Genomic DNA, 13642 nt, shown 5'->3' with positions numbered 1-13642 from the left:
GGAATAATATTTTCGTTACGATATCCAATCGTAAATGCGCTTGAGAAAGAGACATGTTAGCTAACGATAAATAAATTGCGGATTCATACAGCGCAACTAGAAGTTACATCCGCGACGAAATATACGCAAGATTCCGCACATGAAAGAACTTAAGAAAGCAGGCTAATATAATTCAGTTGCAACATTAATTCATGAAGTCATCAAAATTACATGTGTAAATACTGATTTTGGTAATAACATAGTGTTGCAGTCCACCGATGAGGCCAACGAAAAATAAAGCTGTTGAATTGGCATTGATAAATGTAGCTTCCCGTAACTTCCCGTAGATAGACTAGCTACTGTACTGTCACCATATAGAAGGTTGAAATCCTCCAACCCCTCCCTCCTTCTTGTCCTACTTGTGGGAGTATGGTGCGACACCTACTGTCACCTGGAGTCCTGGAACATCGGTTCCTTGAGCCTGAGGTAATCTAGGGTAAAACAGCGAACTGGGACAGCGTTTTTCCTAATAGACTTTCTTATGGCATTTACGTGTATCGACGAAATGCGAATTATGGGACAAAACGTGTAATCATGGGACAAAAAATGCTAATTGGGACAGACTTATTTTTAAAAACTAATTATTTCATTCGACGCAGAATTTTTTTCTGAATCGAATTGCTTAAGACACTAAGTATGGTGCAATAGAAAAATATTAAGATATTCTGATTTAAAAAATCAAAATATTGAGCTGTCAAAAAGTTTTTCAGTCTGCTAAACAATTTTGATCGTGTTTCAAAACTGTTCAACAACACAAAAATGTGATTTTGAAAATCTTATGAACTTATTAGCTTAATCTAAAAGGTATAACATACGATTTACAAAATAAAAAACTTAACTAAATTCTGTTGTTCATTTATCGAGAAATTCGATTGGGAAGTTGGACGTCCGTGTTGCGAATGTCCCAAACTTACGAAAAACAAGCTTTAGCTTTACCTAACGTTCTTTCAATATATAATGGCGTAGCGGTATAATCACGGCGGACGAAGTAGATTGTTATGAGTTCAACACTCATTAACGACCAAATTTTTAATTATGTTATCGGCAACAAATCCTATTCTCTTTGATAATTGCGATCAATTGAAATAAAATCGTGATATCAAATGAAAATAGAAAGGAAATTGGGTATGATTGGCTGGCTTAGGTTTCGCTAATGAAATCTTAACATGTTATTGTTTTCTGACATTTGATATTGGTGGTCTAATGGATAAGGCAGTTGATTGGTATAACAAAGGTCGAAGGTTCAAGCCTTGAAACTATTGACGATTTTACTAGTGATCTATAGCGGGATTTCTTACCGAATAACTTTTAAAAAAATTCATTTGACAATGGACGTTAATCAGGAATTTTTTAAAGATATAAAAACAATTGGGAATTAATCAATGAATTGATTATTTGTTTTTACCGGATTTGAGATTCGAACCCCATACCTCAAAGATCACGCGCATTCCAATCTAGCATTTAACCTCGGAACTACGATTTGTTACAAAGGAAGTCTGCGATAGAGTATTGTAGAGTATAGACAAAGTCCCCCATTCGGCTGTCCCAATTAGCATCATAGCACCTTATGGCAGCAAAACTGCAACTATTTTTTCACAAAAATTATCGGTTTTTCGTTCTTTTTGCATTTTTTAAAGCGAATCCCAAACATTTTATGAAAGTGTACGGGATTAATAAAAAAAGTAAAGACTTAAATAATACTGCCAATAAAATAATAAGGGGCTATAGTTTGGGACATAAGATAGGGTACTATGAGAAAGAGGAGCCATTATCTAATTCAAATATTGATATAAAATTCAAAAATTTTCGCGAAAATTCCTGAAACCCTATTCGCTTTCAATGCCATTTTATAAAAAGAATAAAAAACAAGCAAATTGAAATGACAATTTTTCTTGAACTCGGATAGAATCGATCCTGAGTCCCTGAAATATAATTTTTCAAAAAATGCTTAACTGACAAAATAAAACCCTAAACCTTATGCATCAATCGATTCGCCTTCAAATTCTGCGTCGATTGATGTACAGACATGGCGAAATAACGAAAACAAATTTCTTGTTCAAAATTTGCTGTCCCAATTCGCGTCTGCTGTCCCAAATTCGCATTTTTCTTCCATTTCCTGGTAATGAAATATTTCGATAAATATTCAAAATACTGACAAAACCTTTTACAATTTTGTAGAACTTTTCATTCTCTATCTTTTGATATAATTATTTAAGGGATTACTTCACTTATACTCTAGATATTCCTTATGCCGTAATTTTTTTTGCTAACAGCCAACACAGAGCCCAAATTTCTTGGCCGTAAGCAAATTTCTGAAATTTCAATTAACGATATCTCGTTTAATTCTGAATATTATATGACGCCCTTTTGCTTAATTGGGTATCCCCTCCTATATCTTAAATTTAATTAATTACATTTTGCAATAAACCTCAAAATTTTTTGTATTTTACTTTAAGAAAAAAAAGCCGATTTGTGTCCCAATTCGCGTTTTCGCCGGCCGTGTCCCAGTTCGCTGTTTTACCCTAGTGACATCCACTGATGCAATTAGCCCTCTTTCAAATGAACCGGCTTGATTCAAAAGTTAAACTTTCACTTATTAGCTATATTATACAATATTGTGAGTTGAATGCAAGTGTACTTGATAAGATTGAGTCTTTTGCACACTTGTACATAATACTTTCGGATTTGTACCTTGAGTTAGCGACTTAGCGTAATATATAACACCTATACATACTCGTCAGTCTTCCTGTATTTTTATTCGCCGTTTCGCGGAGGAAATGGAGGGGACGAGGGAAAACTAACTAGATGAGACTCCATATAAATGATTTCTACTTATTTCTGGTTTTATATATATTTTTTAAAAAATATTAGATAGCGAGAGGAATCGAAGTCTTGTCAGTTAACCTGATCTGATTATGTTGCTTCGTTATTAAAGTCGTTTCAAAAAAACACGGAACGACCTTTAACCTCAGGCCTCAACTTAGGGACCCTTTAAAAAATAAACTGCAGTTCTACCTTTTGAATTATAATCAATTATAGCTAATTGTTAATGTATATGATGTAAAAACAATTAAAGTTCAAGCCAGCAACATGTTTCTGTACATTCATTTCATTTCTCGAAACTTAATGTCAATGTAATTTGAACTTAGAACAAACAAATTAATAGCGGATTCTCCATCGGAATTCCAAATGTTTTAGTTCGTCCTTTGTAGCTAGTTCTTATTACTCAACGTCGCCCTTGTTTGTTTGTTTTTTTCCTTGTTGAAATTTTTAAAGAAATCTTCTTCAATGTTATTTGGATGGATTTGGTCACAGGAGTGGCTCCGAGAGTGGCTCAGTCGAGTTGACACAATAGACGACCTCGGAGTCATCCTATTCTTGATTTGAGTATTTCTTTGAGCTTTCTCACACAAACATATCAAGATGTTGCTGTCAGACGATATCGACTGCATCAAGAGCTACGTAATGACTGCCATAAACCCAACTCTGCGCCGTCACAAAGCCAGCTTTTTCTGGTGTATTTTCGTACTTCTATACAAAAGGCACACAGGGCAGTTGTGAGAGAGAGGGGGGCGCTGGGGAGATGATCTGATGATAATTTCTATAGACCTTTCTCCTTTTTTTTTTCTTCTTTTCCTTTCTATTTTCCATCTCCCTAAAAACAGGTTAGGTCAGCGCATTATCTATTTTCACCTCAGAGATCTTTCTCTCTCCATGACAGCAGGCCTCCAATGCTTCGGATGATATTTCCACGGGTGAATTTTCAATGGTTGCTATTTTCGTACGGGGAAGGTTGCTTAGACCAACGTGATTAACTCCGGTTGCGTGATTATATACCTGGGCCTTTTCTCTTTTTGTGACAGGGAAGGGGGGGGGGAAGGGGGGGAGAGGAAATGGGGGTCGTCGAGACGAAGAGGGGGGTGGGGGGGGGGGGAATTCGAGGCTACGGCATTTTCTCCAGCCAACACAGTCCACCCTTACACAGTATAAAGACCGCAGAAAGAAACGGCGGCTGAAAGAGTCCGTGACGACTGAGTGACCGATGCTTCAAGCAGAGCGGAGAGATGGAACTGCCTGAACTCTACGCTGGCGCGAGTCCGTTCCAGAAACGCGACGCTGTGCACGTACTTACGCAGTACCTTCCTCAGTTCGATTGGGCGGAGGGCGATGCCGTTTTGGACTTCGGTTGCGGTGATGGCGACTTGACGGAATATTTGGCCCGCTGCATCCCCAGGTTAGGAATATCTGACTGAAACCGTGTAGTTAATTTAGCCGTCAATTTTTATATCTGTAGTTTCTTGTCCGCGCTTCGATGTGATTTGGAATAGTGGAAACCGTGGAAAAACCTTTTGAATTGATAACGAGAGGATAGCATTTTTTAAAAGACGGTTCCTTTTCATTTGATTGTTACTATATCGTTTCTCTGAGCTTCAGTGCTGGAAATACCTATTGATCACTCAACAATCAATCTATAATGATGTGTCAGGCTACACGACGCTTTCGTTATCAGTTGTCAACGCGCCATCAGCAGTCGCCAGAGTATAAGTTTTTCGTTTCAGCGCAGAGGATATTCTATTGAATATCGATGAGTATAGAGTCAGACTATAGGTGAGGGCTTAACAACAAGTCATTTTTCACTGCTGCCAAGATAGCCTCAAACTGAAGAGTTGTTTCAATATTTCCCAAATTCACATTGGCGGCCGGCCGCAATTAAAAGCAGCGCGTAGAGTGTTTTTCTGTGTCCAACAAATTGATTAGAAACTCATGTGCTTTTTTTCTATTTTCGACGATTTTCGACGAAAAACAAAACCCATTCCAGATGCGCTTCGTTGACGGGCATAGATATTTCAAAGAAAATGATCGACCACGCCAGAAATCATCACCAAGAAAACGACTTGCGTCTTGGATTTCAGCAAGTCGACATCATGAAATCTATTGACGCGAGAGAAGTATTCCCCGATGGATTCGATAAGATTTTTTCCTTCTATTGTCTGCACTGGATCAAAGACCATCAGTAAGACCGGAAATGTTTGGCCGTTTCCGCGTATATCCTTGTCTTACAAATTTTTAATTTTTACAGGAGGCTAATGGAGCACATGTACGACATACTTAAGCCAGGCGGTGAAATTTTGCTGGTGTTTTTGGCGTCCAATCCCATTTTTACCATGTACGAACGCATGGCAGAACGGACGGAGTGGGCCGAATATATGAAGGTATGCTTATTTTTACTTCCTAACATAACCTGAAGAGTTTATTACTTATTTCTCTTTCATTTTAGGATGTTGACGAATACGTACCCCATTACCAATACTCTGCTCGGCCGGCTGACATGTTTTCCTCAACTTGCCGTTCCGCTGGACTCCAAGTGATAGAGTGCACGGCCCAAGAGCGCAGTTTTTCTTTTCAGAACATCAATATTGTTAAAAGTAAATCAAAGTTCACTTCTTTGATAATCGAATCCCTTGATTGAACGGTTAATCGCTTTAATATTGCGTTCACATATTTCTTTCTAAATGTTGAAAAAACAAAAAAAAACAAAGATTTTTCAATTTTTCGATTAATCTGTGTGTGATGATGAAGATGCGGTGGCTGCTGTCAATCCGTTCCTTCGCCGGGTTCCGCCTCGGCTGCGCGAGAGCTATCTATTGGATTGCCTCATGGAACTCCAAAAACTGAAGGCTCCGTCCACAGATGGCTGCACGGTAGCACGTTATCGTTTGATGATCGCTCACGTTCGCAAACCTTAATTTCGGCAACCGCGATCCCAGTGAAGAAGAAATGGTCAGATGATGGCTTGGAGAACTACCGGCGGGAAATTTACTTAAACGCGATGAATTTTGAAAAATTCTTTTCCTTCCTTTAAAAAAATAATAATAATAACAAAAACTACTAACCTTATAATCCGCATCTGCAAGAAAAAGAACGGATGGTGAATCTAATGGCAACCGGTGCTGTTACTGTACATAATGATTTGATGGTTAAGAGAAGGTTTCAGCCAATAAGTGGATGATTACAGTTACGGAAAAAAAAAAAATTTGAAACATGCATGGAAGTGAGCGGTACAGTAACGGGTTGGGACTTGGGAGTGCAATAATGATCTCCACGTCGAGGTCAAAAGAAACGAATTGATTATTCCAGTTTTGCGTGAAGAACGACCGATGCGGATTCGTAGTCGCGCAGTAGTGAAAATCACGAAAAAAAACGTCAGTATAAATGACGGGATGTATAATAACTAACTTGTAGTACGTAAGATTTTGAATTTCATACGAATACAAGAAAGACAATATTGTTGCGACTCTCTTTTCGCTCGGCACTCTTTATTCTTCGACTTCAATCAACAAACAATTAAGACAAGACGACACAGAAAGACAAGACACACAAATAAGACAAGACGACACAAATAATACTCGAACAAGAAATAAGATAGTGCTTACGACCTCCAATACCTCCAAGATACTACAGACTACAGAATAAGAATGAGAATGAGACTTTGGTCACAGGCTCTGACCTCTTATATACCCCCCTCCTACTAACATTTACTTCTACTAATGACTTCTGCGTAGACCTTGCGATCAAGGTCTACGCAGAAAGGCGGAAATCGTCTCGTCTTCGCCTGAATTTGTGAATACTCAGAATTCAGCCCAACTGTCACCCGTAACATTTCGGCCATTCGACTCGGACTTTTGCTTGCAAAAGTGCGAAACAACAAATACAAAGTACGACTAAGGGAAATGATAATCTTCGGATAATGATGAGAACGGTAGCTTCGTCGTCGACTGGAATTGTTTCTGCCTACGTCCATCCAATTCACGGTGGACGCCATCGATCCACTGGTTTGACGTGTACTGGAAACGGTCGCTGTGCTTTCTTCTTTCTTCTTGCCTTGACGTCTTCTACACGATCGCTCAATAGTGACTGCTTGGCTACACTTTGGACGGGTCCGATGTACTTGGACGGCAGCTTTTTAACGCGCCCTATCTTGCGAATGTTTCGCGCTAGGTCTACGGATGAATACCTCTTTGTTTTGCGTCGCTGCTTGTCCACTCGGGCCTTCATTTTGCTTTGTGTTGACGTCCGCAGTGTGTCGATACGTCTGGGTCTCACTTTCTGGTCTTCCAGGGCTTCTTCGGCGGCTGGCCAAGGAAGTAAGCGTTCGTGTGGCGACTCCGCAGCGTAGACGATTCCGCACGGTGATACCCTTGGGCTTGATTGCTTCGAGCTGTTGATGGCTACTACTGCATCTATCATTCTCGCCACGATTAACGGCATTGTAGTTGTCGTCTCCGCTGTTTCCGTCGTCTCTACTGTTGGATTGATGCTGAACGGCGCTTCTTCTTCCACTGCTTTCTCTGCCAATACTTCTTTGCGTGTCGCGCCTATCGTTTCTTCTTTTTGCTCTATTTTAGCCAGTGACTCTGCTAGTTGCTGTACTGCTTTTGCGCCTCTGATACACTTCATTTTACGTTCTTTTTCGTCGTAGTGTGTCACTGCACCCACATCTGCTGTCCACCTCGTTCCCAGAATAATGGGTGAGGCTGCTGACTCCAATACGATGAACTTTACTGCTCTTTCCACTCCTTCCCAAGCCACGTTGAGTGTGATTTCTCCAACAGGGTGAATGTAGGTTCCAGTGGCTACCATAAATACCGTCTCCGTTGAATCAATGCTGTGGGTCGGAATTGCTGCTTGTACGATGGTATTGATTGTAGCTCCTCCGTCGACGATCGCTTCTTTTCCGTCTTCTACTCCTTGAATTTTAACGATGATACTGGCTGATGGAATGGCTTCATTATTGGGGTCTTTGCACATGCTTACTACTGCCGGTCTAGCCCCGATTGACCGGCTCTCCCGTTTCCCTGATGCGGACTTGTAGATCTGCTGCGTGGCTGAACGGACGGGTTGATTTGATTTCCGTCTTGCCCTCTTCCCAGTTTTGGGCACTCACTGTTGACATGTCCTGGCTCTTTACAATACGAGCATACACGTTCGTTTGGACAGTCGCGAGCTATGTGGCCCTGCTGATAGCATTTGTAGCACTCGTCTCGCATTTGTCGCCCTCGTTGCTGCTGATCGTCCCATGTAACGCTGCGCCTTTGCCCCGCTGGTGGTAGGCTAGATGATGAATTGTAGCGTGTACCGAAAGACGCCTGCTGCTCTGTTGATTGACGCAGGAACGGTTGTTGGTGGAACTCTTGTTGAAATCGTGAAATGCTGTTGACTTGGGCTCTTCTTACTGCCTCCATTTCTGTCCTTAAGCGGGCCAGCTCTCCTTGAAGTGGGTCGATTACTGGCGGTGCTGTACTGGCGACTACTTCCAACCTTCCGTACTCTGTTACGAATGCGGCTATTGTAGCTAAATTAGCATTGTGGAGGTGCCAATAAAGCTGTGTGTGTTTAATGCCACTGATTAAGTGTCCAACGAATGCTCGCTCATTCATTGGCTCCGGACAAAGACGATGAAACTTCGCTTTGTCGTGAGCGTAATGCGCTGCAGACTCTCCCGGCTGTTGAACTCGTGCTGCCACCGCTGCTTTCCAATCGTCCATCGTGTACCGCTTACGAAATGCTTCTGTAAAAGCTGCCGACCAATCAGCCCAGTTTTCTTCTGGTAGCACTGCATGAGCAGCTGGCATCGGCATCCAAATCCAGTTCGCTGCTGCTCCATGTAAAGCGGCTGCCGCCATCCGTCGTTGCTTCGCCGGTGTCCATCTTGCTGCCGTCGCGATTCTCTCCACTGCCTCTATCCACTCGAACACGTCTTCATTTGCCGATCCGCCAAATTTGGGTAACGGTCCGTTTCCCCCTCCATGTCCGTCCAGTGCTATTGTTAGGGCGGCCGCTTGCCGTTGATTTTCTCTATGGAGTCCTGCGATCTGCTCCTGGTTCTCTTGTTGTTGGTCAATCATGATGCGCTGCATCGCCGTTAGCTGTGCCAGGATTTGCGTGAGGTCGGCCATGTTGACCGGCTGATTTTCTACTGCGACAATGGGTTCAGCTATGTTGACCGGCGGATTTTCTACTGCGACAACTGGTTCGGCTACGTCGGCTGGCGGATCTTCTACTTCAACAATCGGTTCGGTTACGTCGGCTGGCGGATCTTCTACTTCAACAATCGGTTCGGCTACGTGGGCTGGCGGATTTTCTACTGCAACAGTCGGTTGATTTGCTTGACGACTACGAGTTACTACACCGACGTCTGCTGGTGTATAAGATGCGCGTCCACAATAATTGCAAAGTGCTGGCTGGCCGGGGCGACAATATCGGCATCTACCGCGCATGGATGTTGAGTTCTGGTGTAGCTGGTTAGCTTTTCTGTGACACCATCCCTCTTCTGACACCAATGTTGCGACTCTCTTTTCGCTCGGCACTCTTTATTCTTCGACTTCAATCAACAAACAATTAAGACAAGACGACACAGAAAGACAAGACACACAAATAAGACAAGACGACACAAATAATACTCGAACAAGAAATAAGATAGTGCTTACGACCTCCAATACCTCCAAGATACTACAGACTACAGAATAAGAATGAGAATGAGACTTTGGTCACAGGCTCTGACCTCTTATATACCCCCCTCCTACTAACATTTACTTCTACTAATGACTTCTGCGTAGACCTTGCGATCAAGGTCTACGCAGAAAGGCGGAAATCGTCTCGTCTTCGCCTGAATTTGTGAATACTCAGAATTCAGCCCAACTGTCACCCGTAACAATATCAATAATGTGGTTGTTTTCTAATTTTATTTCATTTTCCTTCCCCGATCCTACTGCAGCACTGCAGTAGGCAAACAGTACGGAAATCCGAATTTTCCTAGCTGTTATCTGATGCAATTTCACCGCGTCGATAATAAAACTTACATTTCGTTACTATAACATAAAGTGAATTTATGTAGCCGTCATAGTGTTTGTATTCTATTTTTTCTATTTAACGAGAGAAAGGCAGAAAGCAGACGACTTCATTGACATATTTTAGCTCTGGATCAAGTGAATCAAACTCACAGCAAAAGATCGACTGGCCGAGGATTGTTTTCTAAGTTTTATTACGACGAGAGCGACGATTAAAGGCGATATCTTTTTTTTTCGGCACGAGAGAGAGAGACTTCTAATCCATTGGCTCATAAACTTTGTGCCAGCAGTAGCCGGAAAGGTGTAAAAGATACAGTGTCTCCTGTATATCCCCCCCGTAAAAAAAATAGAACACTAACTAATGTTAACGCTATCTACAACCCTGAATTTTTATATTTTATTTGCAGTAATAAAAACACACTATTTCGCAGTAAAGAAAACTTTGAACACATTTTTAATATGATGTATTCATTTTTTATGAAAAAGGTTTTACAAAGTATGAGAAAATATTGATAGAAATAAAGTTCATTAAACAAATTTCGATCAAAAATTTAATTATAACGAAATTTCCAATTTAACCAGTACTACAATCACGGTTGACACTTAAATTCTCATTCTGGAGACACCGATTTTCATAAGTGGACAGGTGGGTGAGTGGAACAAGGCGCCGTGTGTGTATCGGGGCACTTTGGTACCCGGGTTCGATTCTCCTGGTGAGCATAGTTGCTCCCACACCTGGATCAACAATTAAATTTAATTAAATGTGGAAAAGACGAAAAGCATGGGGTTCGCATCAGGGCCTAGTCGTCTCCGTTCGGGTGTCTAGTAGTTATTTGTCCGAAAGGACAAGTATATGAAAGAGATTGCACAACTTGGTGTTCGGTAACAGGTCCTCGAACGTCAAGCGCTACTATAACACATAGTACGTCGGTGAGCGATTATTGTGACTCATATGACTTATTAGTCTTATTACACATTTACACCGGGTCTGGCGGTTGCCCCGATTTGCCCGTGAACTTTTTTTTTTCTTTCTTATTATTTTCTAAATGCCTTCTGATGAAAGATTACGCAGAACGTCAGTTTTTAACATCTCCCGATTTCTTCTCTATTTGTTATTATACCTAATAGGGATTCACTTATTCCATCATTTTTCTCATACCCTCGCATAGTCCTCTGATGAAATTCAATTGATGACAGCCTGACAGGGCTCGCGCTAAGTTAATCACTCGGTTAGGATTGGATGACACTATACAGAGGTATTTTGATTTTCATATGAAATATTACTATGTATACCTTTTCTCATTACGTAAAATATTGACGCCCGACGTTTTCTGGTGCTTTGTTGAAGAAGAGACATTCTTCTTTCGAGCGCGCCCACACTTTCAGGAATCATTTTTTTTTGTATTATTTCATTCCACCCTTTCATTCTTTCCTTCGTGTTGCCTTGATAGATTCTTCTTTTCTATTTATACGAACAATTTTATTTTATAAATACATCTTTTCTGATTTTTGATCCATTTTGACCAGAATAAAAAAAAAGTGGACTCTAAAGGTCGGCACGAGAGAGAGAGAGACTTCTAAGCCCTTGGCTCATAAACTTTGTGCCAGCAGTCGCCAGCAGTAGCCGGAGAGATGTAAAAGGTACAGTGTCTCCTGTGTACTCCCCCGCTGAAAAATGGTGAAGCCAACACGATCTATAGGATTTTCTCTCAAGAGTTTCAAGCGTCGACTGCCTCAACAAAATCTGCCCGTCCGCGACACTTTTCTGCCGCCAGTTTCCAGCCAACAGTCGTCTCCTTACGTCAATCCGGACGGGTCGGCACCAAAAACAGTTTGGGACCCGACCCGCCAGCTTCGGTGGCCCGTCGCAACGCCTGCGAATGCATTCGGATCAAAAAGGTCAACACAGGATTCGCCGTTTTGCGCCAACACATTATTCCGGTTCTGTGCGGATCGGTGATTGTTTACGGCGGATCACCTCACTACTCCGAGCCGCTGTCTTCATCCTCTTCATCGCCTCCGGCCACCAGTAGCAGCAGTAAGAAGAACCAGATGAGCATAGTGGAGACCCTGCGGTGCGCTGTCGAGTACATCCGCAATTTGGAGAAGCTCCTGGCGACGAGCGGCGGGTCGGAAATGGAACAAGATCAACTGTCCACTAAAGAGAAGCCGCTGGATTGCCTTCCGTACAAGCTGGATGTCGCTGTCGGATCGCCGTCGATGCAAGAGTCAAGCGAAAACATTTCACCTTTGGAGATTGCCGGTCTCTCGACTTCGGCCAACGACCTGATGTCGGGTTTCTATGACTCGAGTTGTCACCGGAATCGCAGAGTACCGACGTCCAGCATCAGCAGAACCAGCGTTTTTTATTCCCGTTCCTGTTGGAAGCTTCGCCGACCGGTGCTGTGCCGACTGGAGAGCAGAAACGAATCAAAACTGAGCGGGATCCGACTGAATCGGCTACCCTGTTCAAGCAGGAACTTCTGCGCTCCCTGTCGTGCTGGAACAGATCGGATGCGGAGCAACCAGTGCCGGAGCTTCTGCTGGATCACCCAGGGCAGACGGAACAAAAACAGAACTCGGCCATCCAAAACATAATGGATCACAGTCGGCTGGAATCCCTCAACAGCTGGTGGAGTTCTAGCCTGTAGAAAAGCCGCGCTAAATCCTCTCACCCCCACTTCCATTTTACCTTCATCCATCCATCCATCGTTTAATATATAGACGATAAGAAACAGCCCCCCACCCACCTTATATCTCGCCTTGTATTCCTGTACATATCAATCGCTCCGTGTTTGCAATCAGGTCCCGCACATCAAAACAAGATGTTTCATCCGAGCAATGAAATTTCTATATCACCCACCGTCTCATCCTATCATACATACACACGCACATTGAATTATCCATTATTGACACAACTTCTACACGTATTTTCGATTTTAAAATAAATACAATTAACTATGACATTAAACAGATATGTTTTTTACAATTTTATTGAGAGAATGCCCACAGGCCACGAATTTCTAATCAGAACACAGAAGAGAATACACAAATGAAAAGATCAATTATAATTTGTCTGAAGATCCATGCTGTTGTTTATTGAGCACCGTCGTCGGATTGAGTCACTATGAGGCCCCGGGTAGGCTGTTAGCAGCAGAATTAAGCATTTTTCTTAGATGTTTTCGACCTGCGCTTTTACCTCCTAGCCATCGACTGTTTAACTTGTCAGATTTTTCTTTAAGAAATATATTCTGCCGATTGCGCAATATTGGTGGCAGTAGACGCGCACGTTTGATTTGCCGTTTGGCTTCCTTCTTAGCTGCAAGTAAATTCTCGTAGAGGCGACTTATAATGTGTGCGGACTTTAGTGCGCCAATCCCTAGCGAAACGTAGATTAAACTCTTGAAGTATTTTGGCCATTCTCGCAAGGTGTTGAGATGCTGCTCATGGATTGCAGAATGCCTGCTATCCATGACAATTCGGAGATGGCCCAAGTCGAAGGAAGATCCATTTTCTGGCTGTACGAAATGTGCTGGAGAGCACTTTGCAATCGCGATTTTCAATTGGGCGTAACTGTCCACGATGGAGTTGTAACCTAGCAGTTTTAGGTTTGTCATAAAATCGCGCATTGGCATTGCAAAGTCTTCTGCGATTGCGTCAAACAAAGCTTCTTCAATGGCATTCGCCGCCATTTCTTTCGTCTTAGACCAGTTCATGTTTTTCTTTTGTAACTCAAGCTTCCGGAAAATTCTAAC

General features: G+C 42.2%; 2 protein-coding genes across 2 annotated transcripts; both read left to right on the top strand.

Annotated features, from left to right (window-relative positions):
• The first annotated feature begins 4036 nt into the window (after positions 1 to 4036).
• Positions 4037 to 6326, top strand: LOC124206022 (juvenile hormone acid O-methyltransferase-like). The gene is made up of 5 exons (XM_046603631.1): positions 4037 to 4273; positions 4859 to 5053; positions 5120 to 5252; positions 5318 to 5465; positions 5620 to 6326. Exons 1-5 carry the CDS (start codon positions 4104 to 4106, stop codon positions 5784 to 5786), a joined length of 813 nt encoding a protein of 270 aa, XP_046459587.1. The 5' UTR covers positions 4037 to 4103; the 3' UTR covers positions 5787 to 6326.
• A 4322-nt stretch (positions 6327 to 10648) lies between these two features.
• LOC124188967 (achaete-scute complex protein T3-like) lies at positions 10649 to 12538 on the top strand. The gene is made up of 3 exons (XM_046581905.1): positions 10649 to 10736; positions 11602 to 12198; positions 12276 to 12538. The coding sequence occupies exons 1-3, from the start codon at positions 10649 to 10651 to the stop codon at positions 12536 to 12538; spliced, it is 948 nt and encodes a 315-aa protein (XP_046437861.1).
• Positions 12539 to 13642: the final 1104 nt, after the last annotated feature.

Source organism: Daphnia pulex, chromosome 2, assembly GCF_021134715.1.
Source record: "Daphnia pulex isolate KAP4 chromosome 2, ASM2113471v1".
Lineage (NCBI taxonomy): Eukaryota > Metazoa > Arthropoda > Branchiopoda > Diplostraca > Daphniidae > Daphnia > Daphnia pulex.
This window is presented reverse-complemented; position numbering and strand designations above follow the sequence as displayed.

What these genes read in the sequence shown, in the direction of transcription:
- LOC124206022 (XM_046603631.1), top strand. Translation starts at nt 4,104, where the DNA reads ATGGAACTGCCTGAACTCTACGCTGGCGCGAGTCCGTTCCAGAAACGC. An exon ending in TTGGCCCGCTGCATCCCCAG is followed by an intron (nt 4,274 to 4,858) that starts GTTAGGAATATC and finishes AACCCATTCCAG; the next exon opens with ATGCGCTTCGTTGACGGGCA. An exon ending in CACTGGATCAAAGACCATCA is followed by an intron (nt 5,054 to 5,119) that starts GTAAGACCGGAA and finishes TAATTTTTACAG; the next exon opens with GAGGCTAATGGAGCACATGT.
- LOC124188967 (XM_046581905.1), top strand. Translation starts at nt 10,649, where the DNA reads ATGTGGAAAAGACGAAAAGCATGGGGTTCGCATCAGGGCCTAGTCGTC. An exon ending in TTATTTGTCCGAAAGGACAA is followed by an intron (nt 10,737 to 11,601) that starts GTATATGAAAGA and finishes TTTTCTCTCAAG; the next exon opens with AGTTTCAAGCGTCGACTGCC. An exon ending in GTCGGGTTTCTATGACTCGA is followed by an intron (nt 12,199 to 12,275) that starts GTTGTCACCGGA and finishes TCCTGTTGGAAG; the next exon opens with CTTCGCCGACCGGTGCTGTG.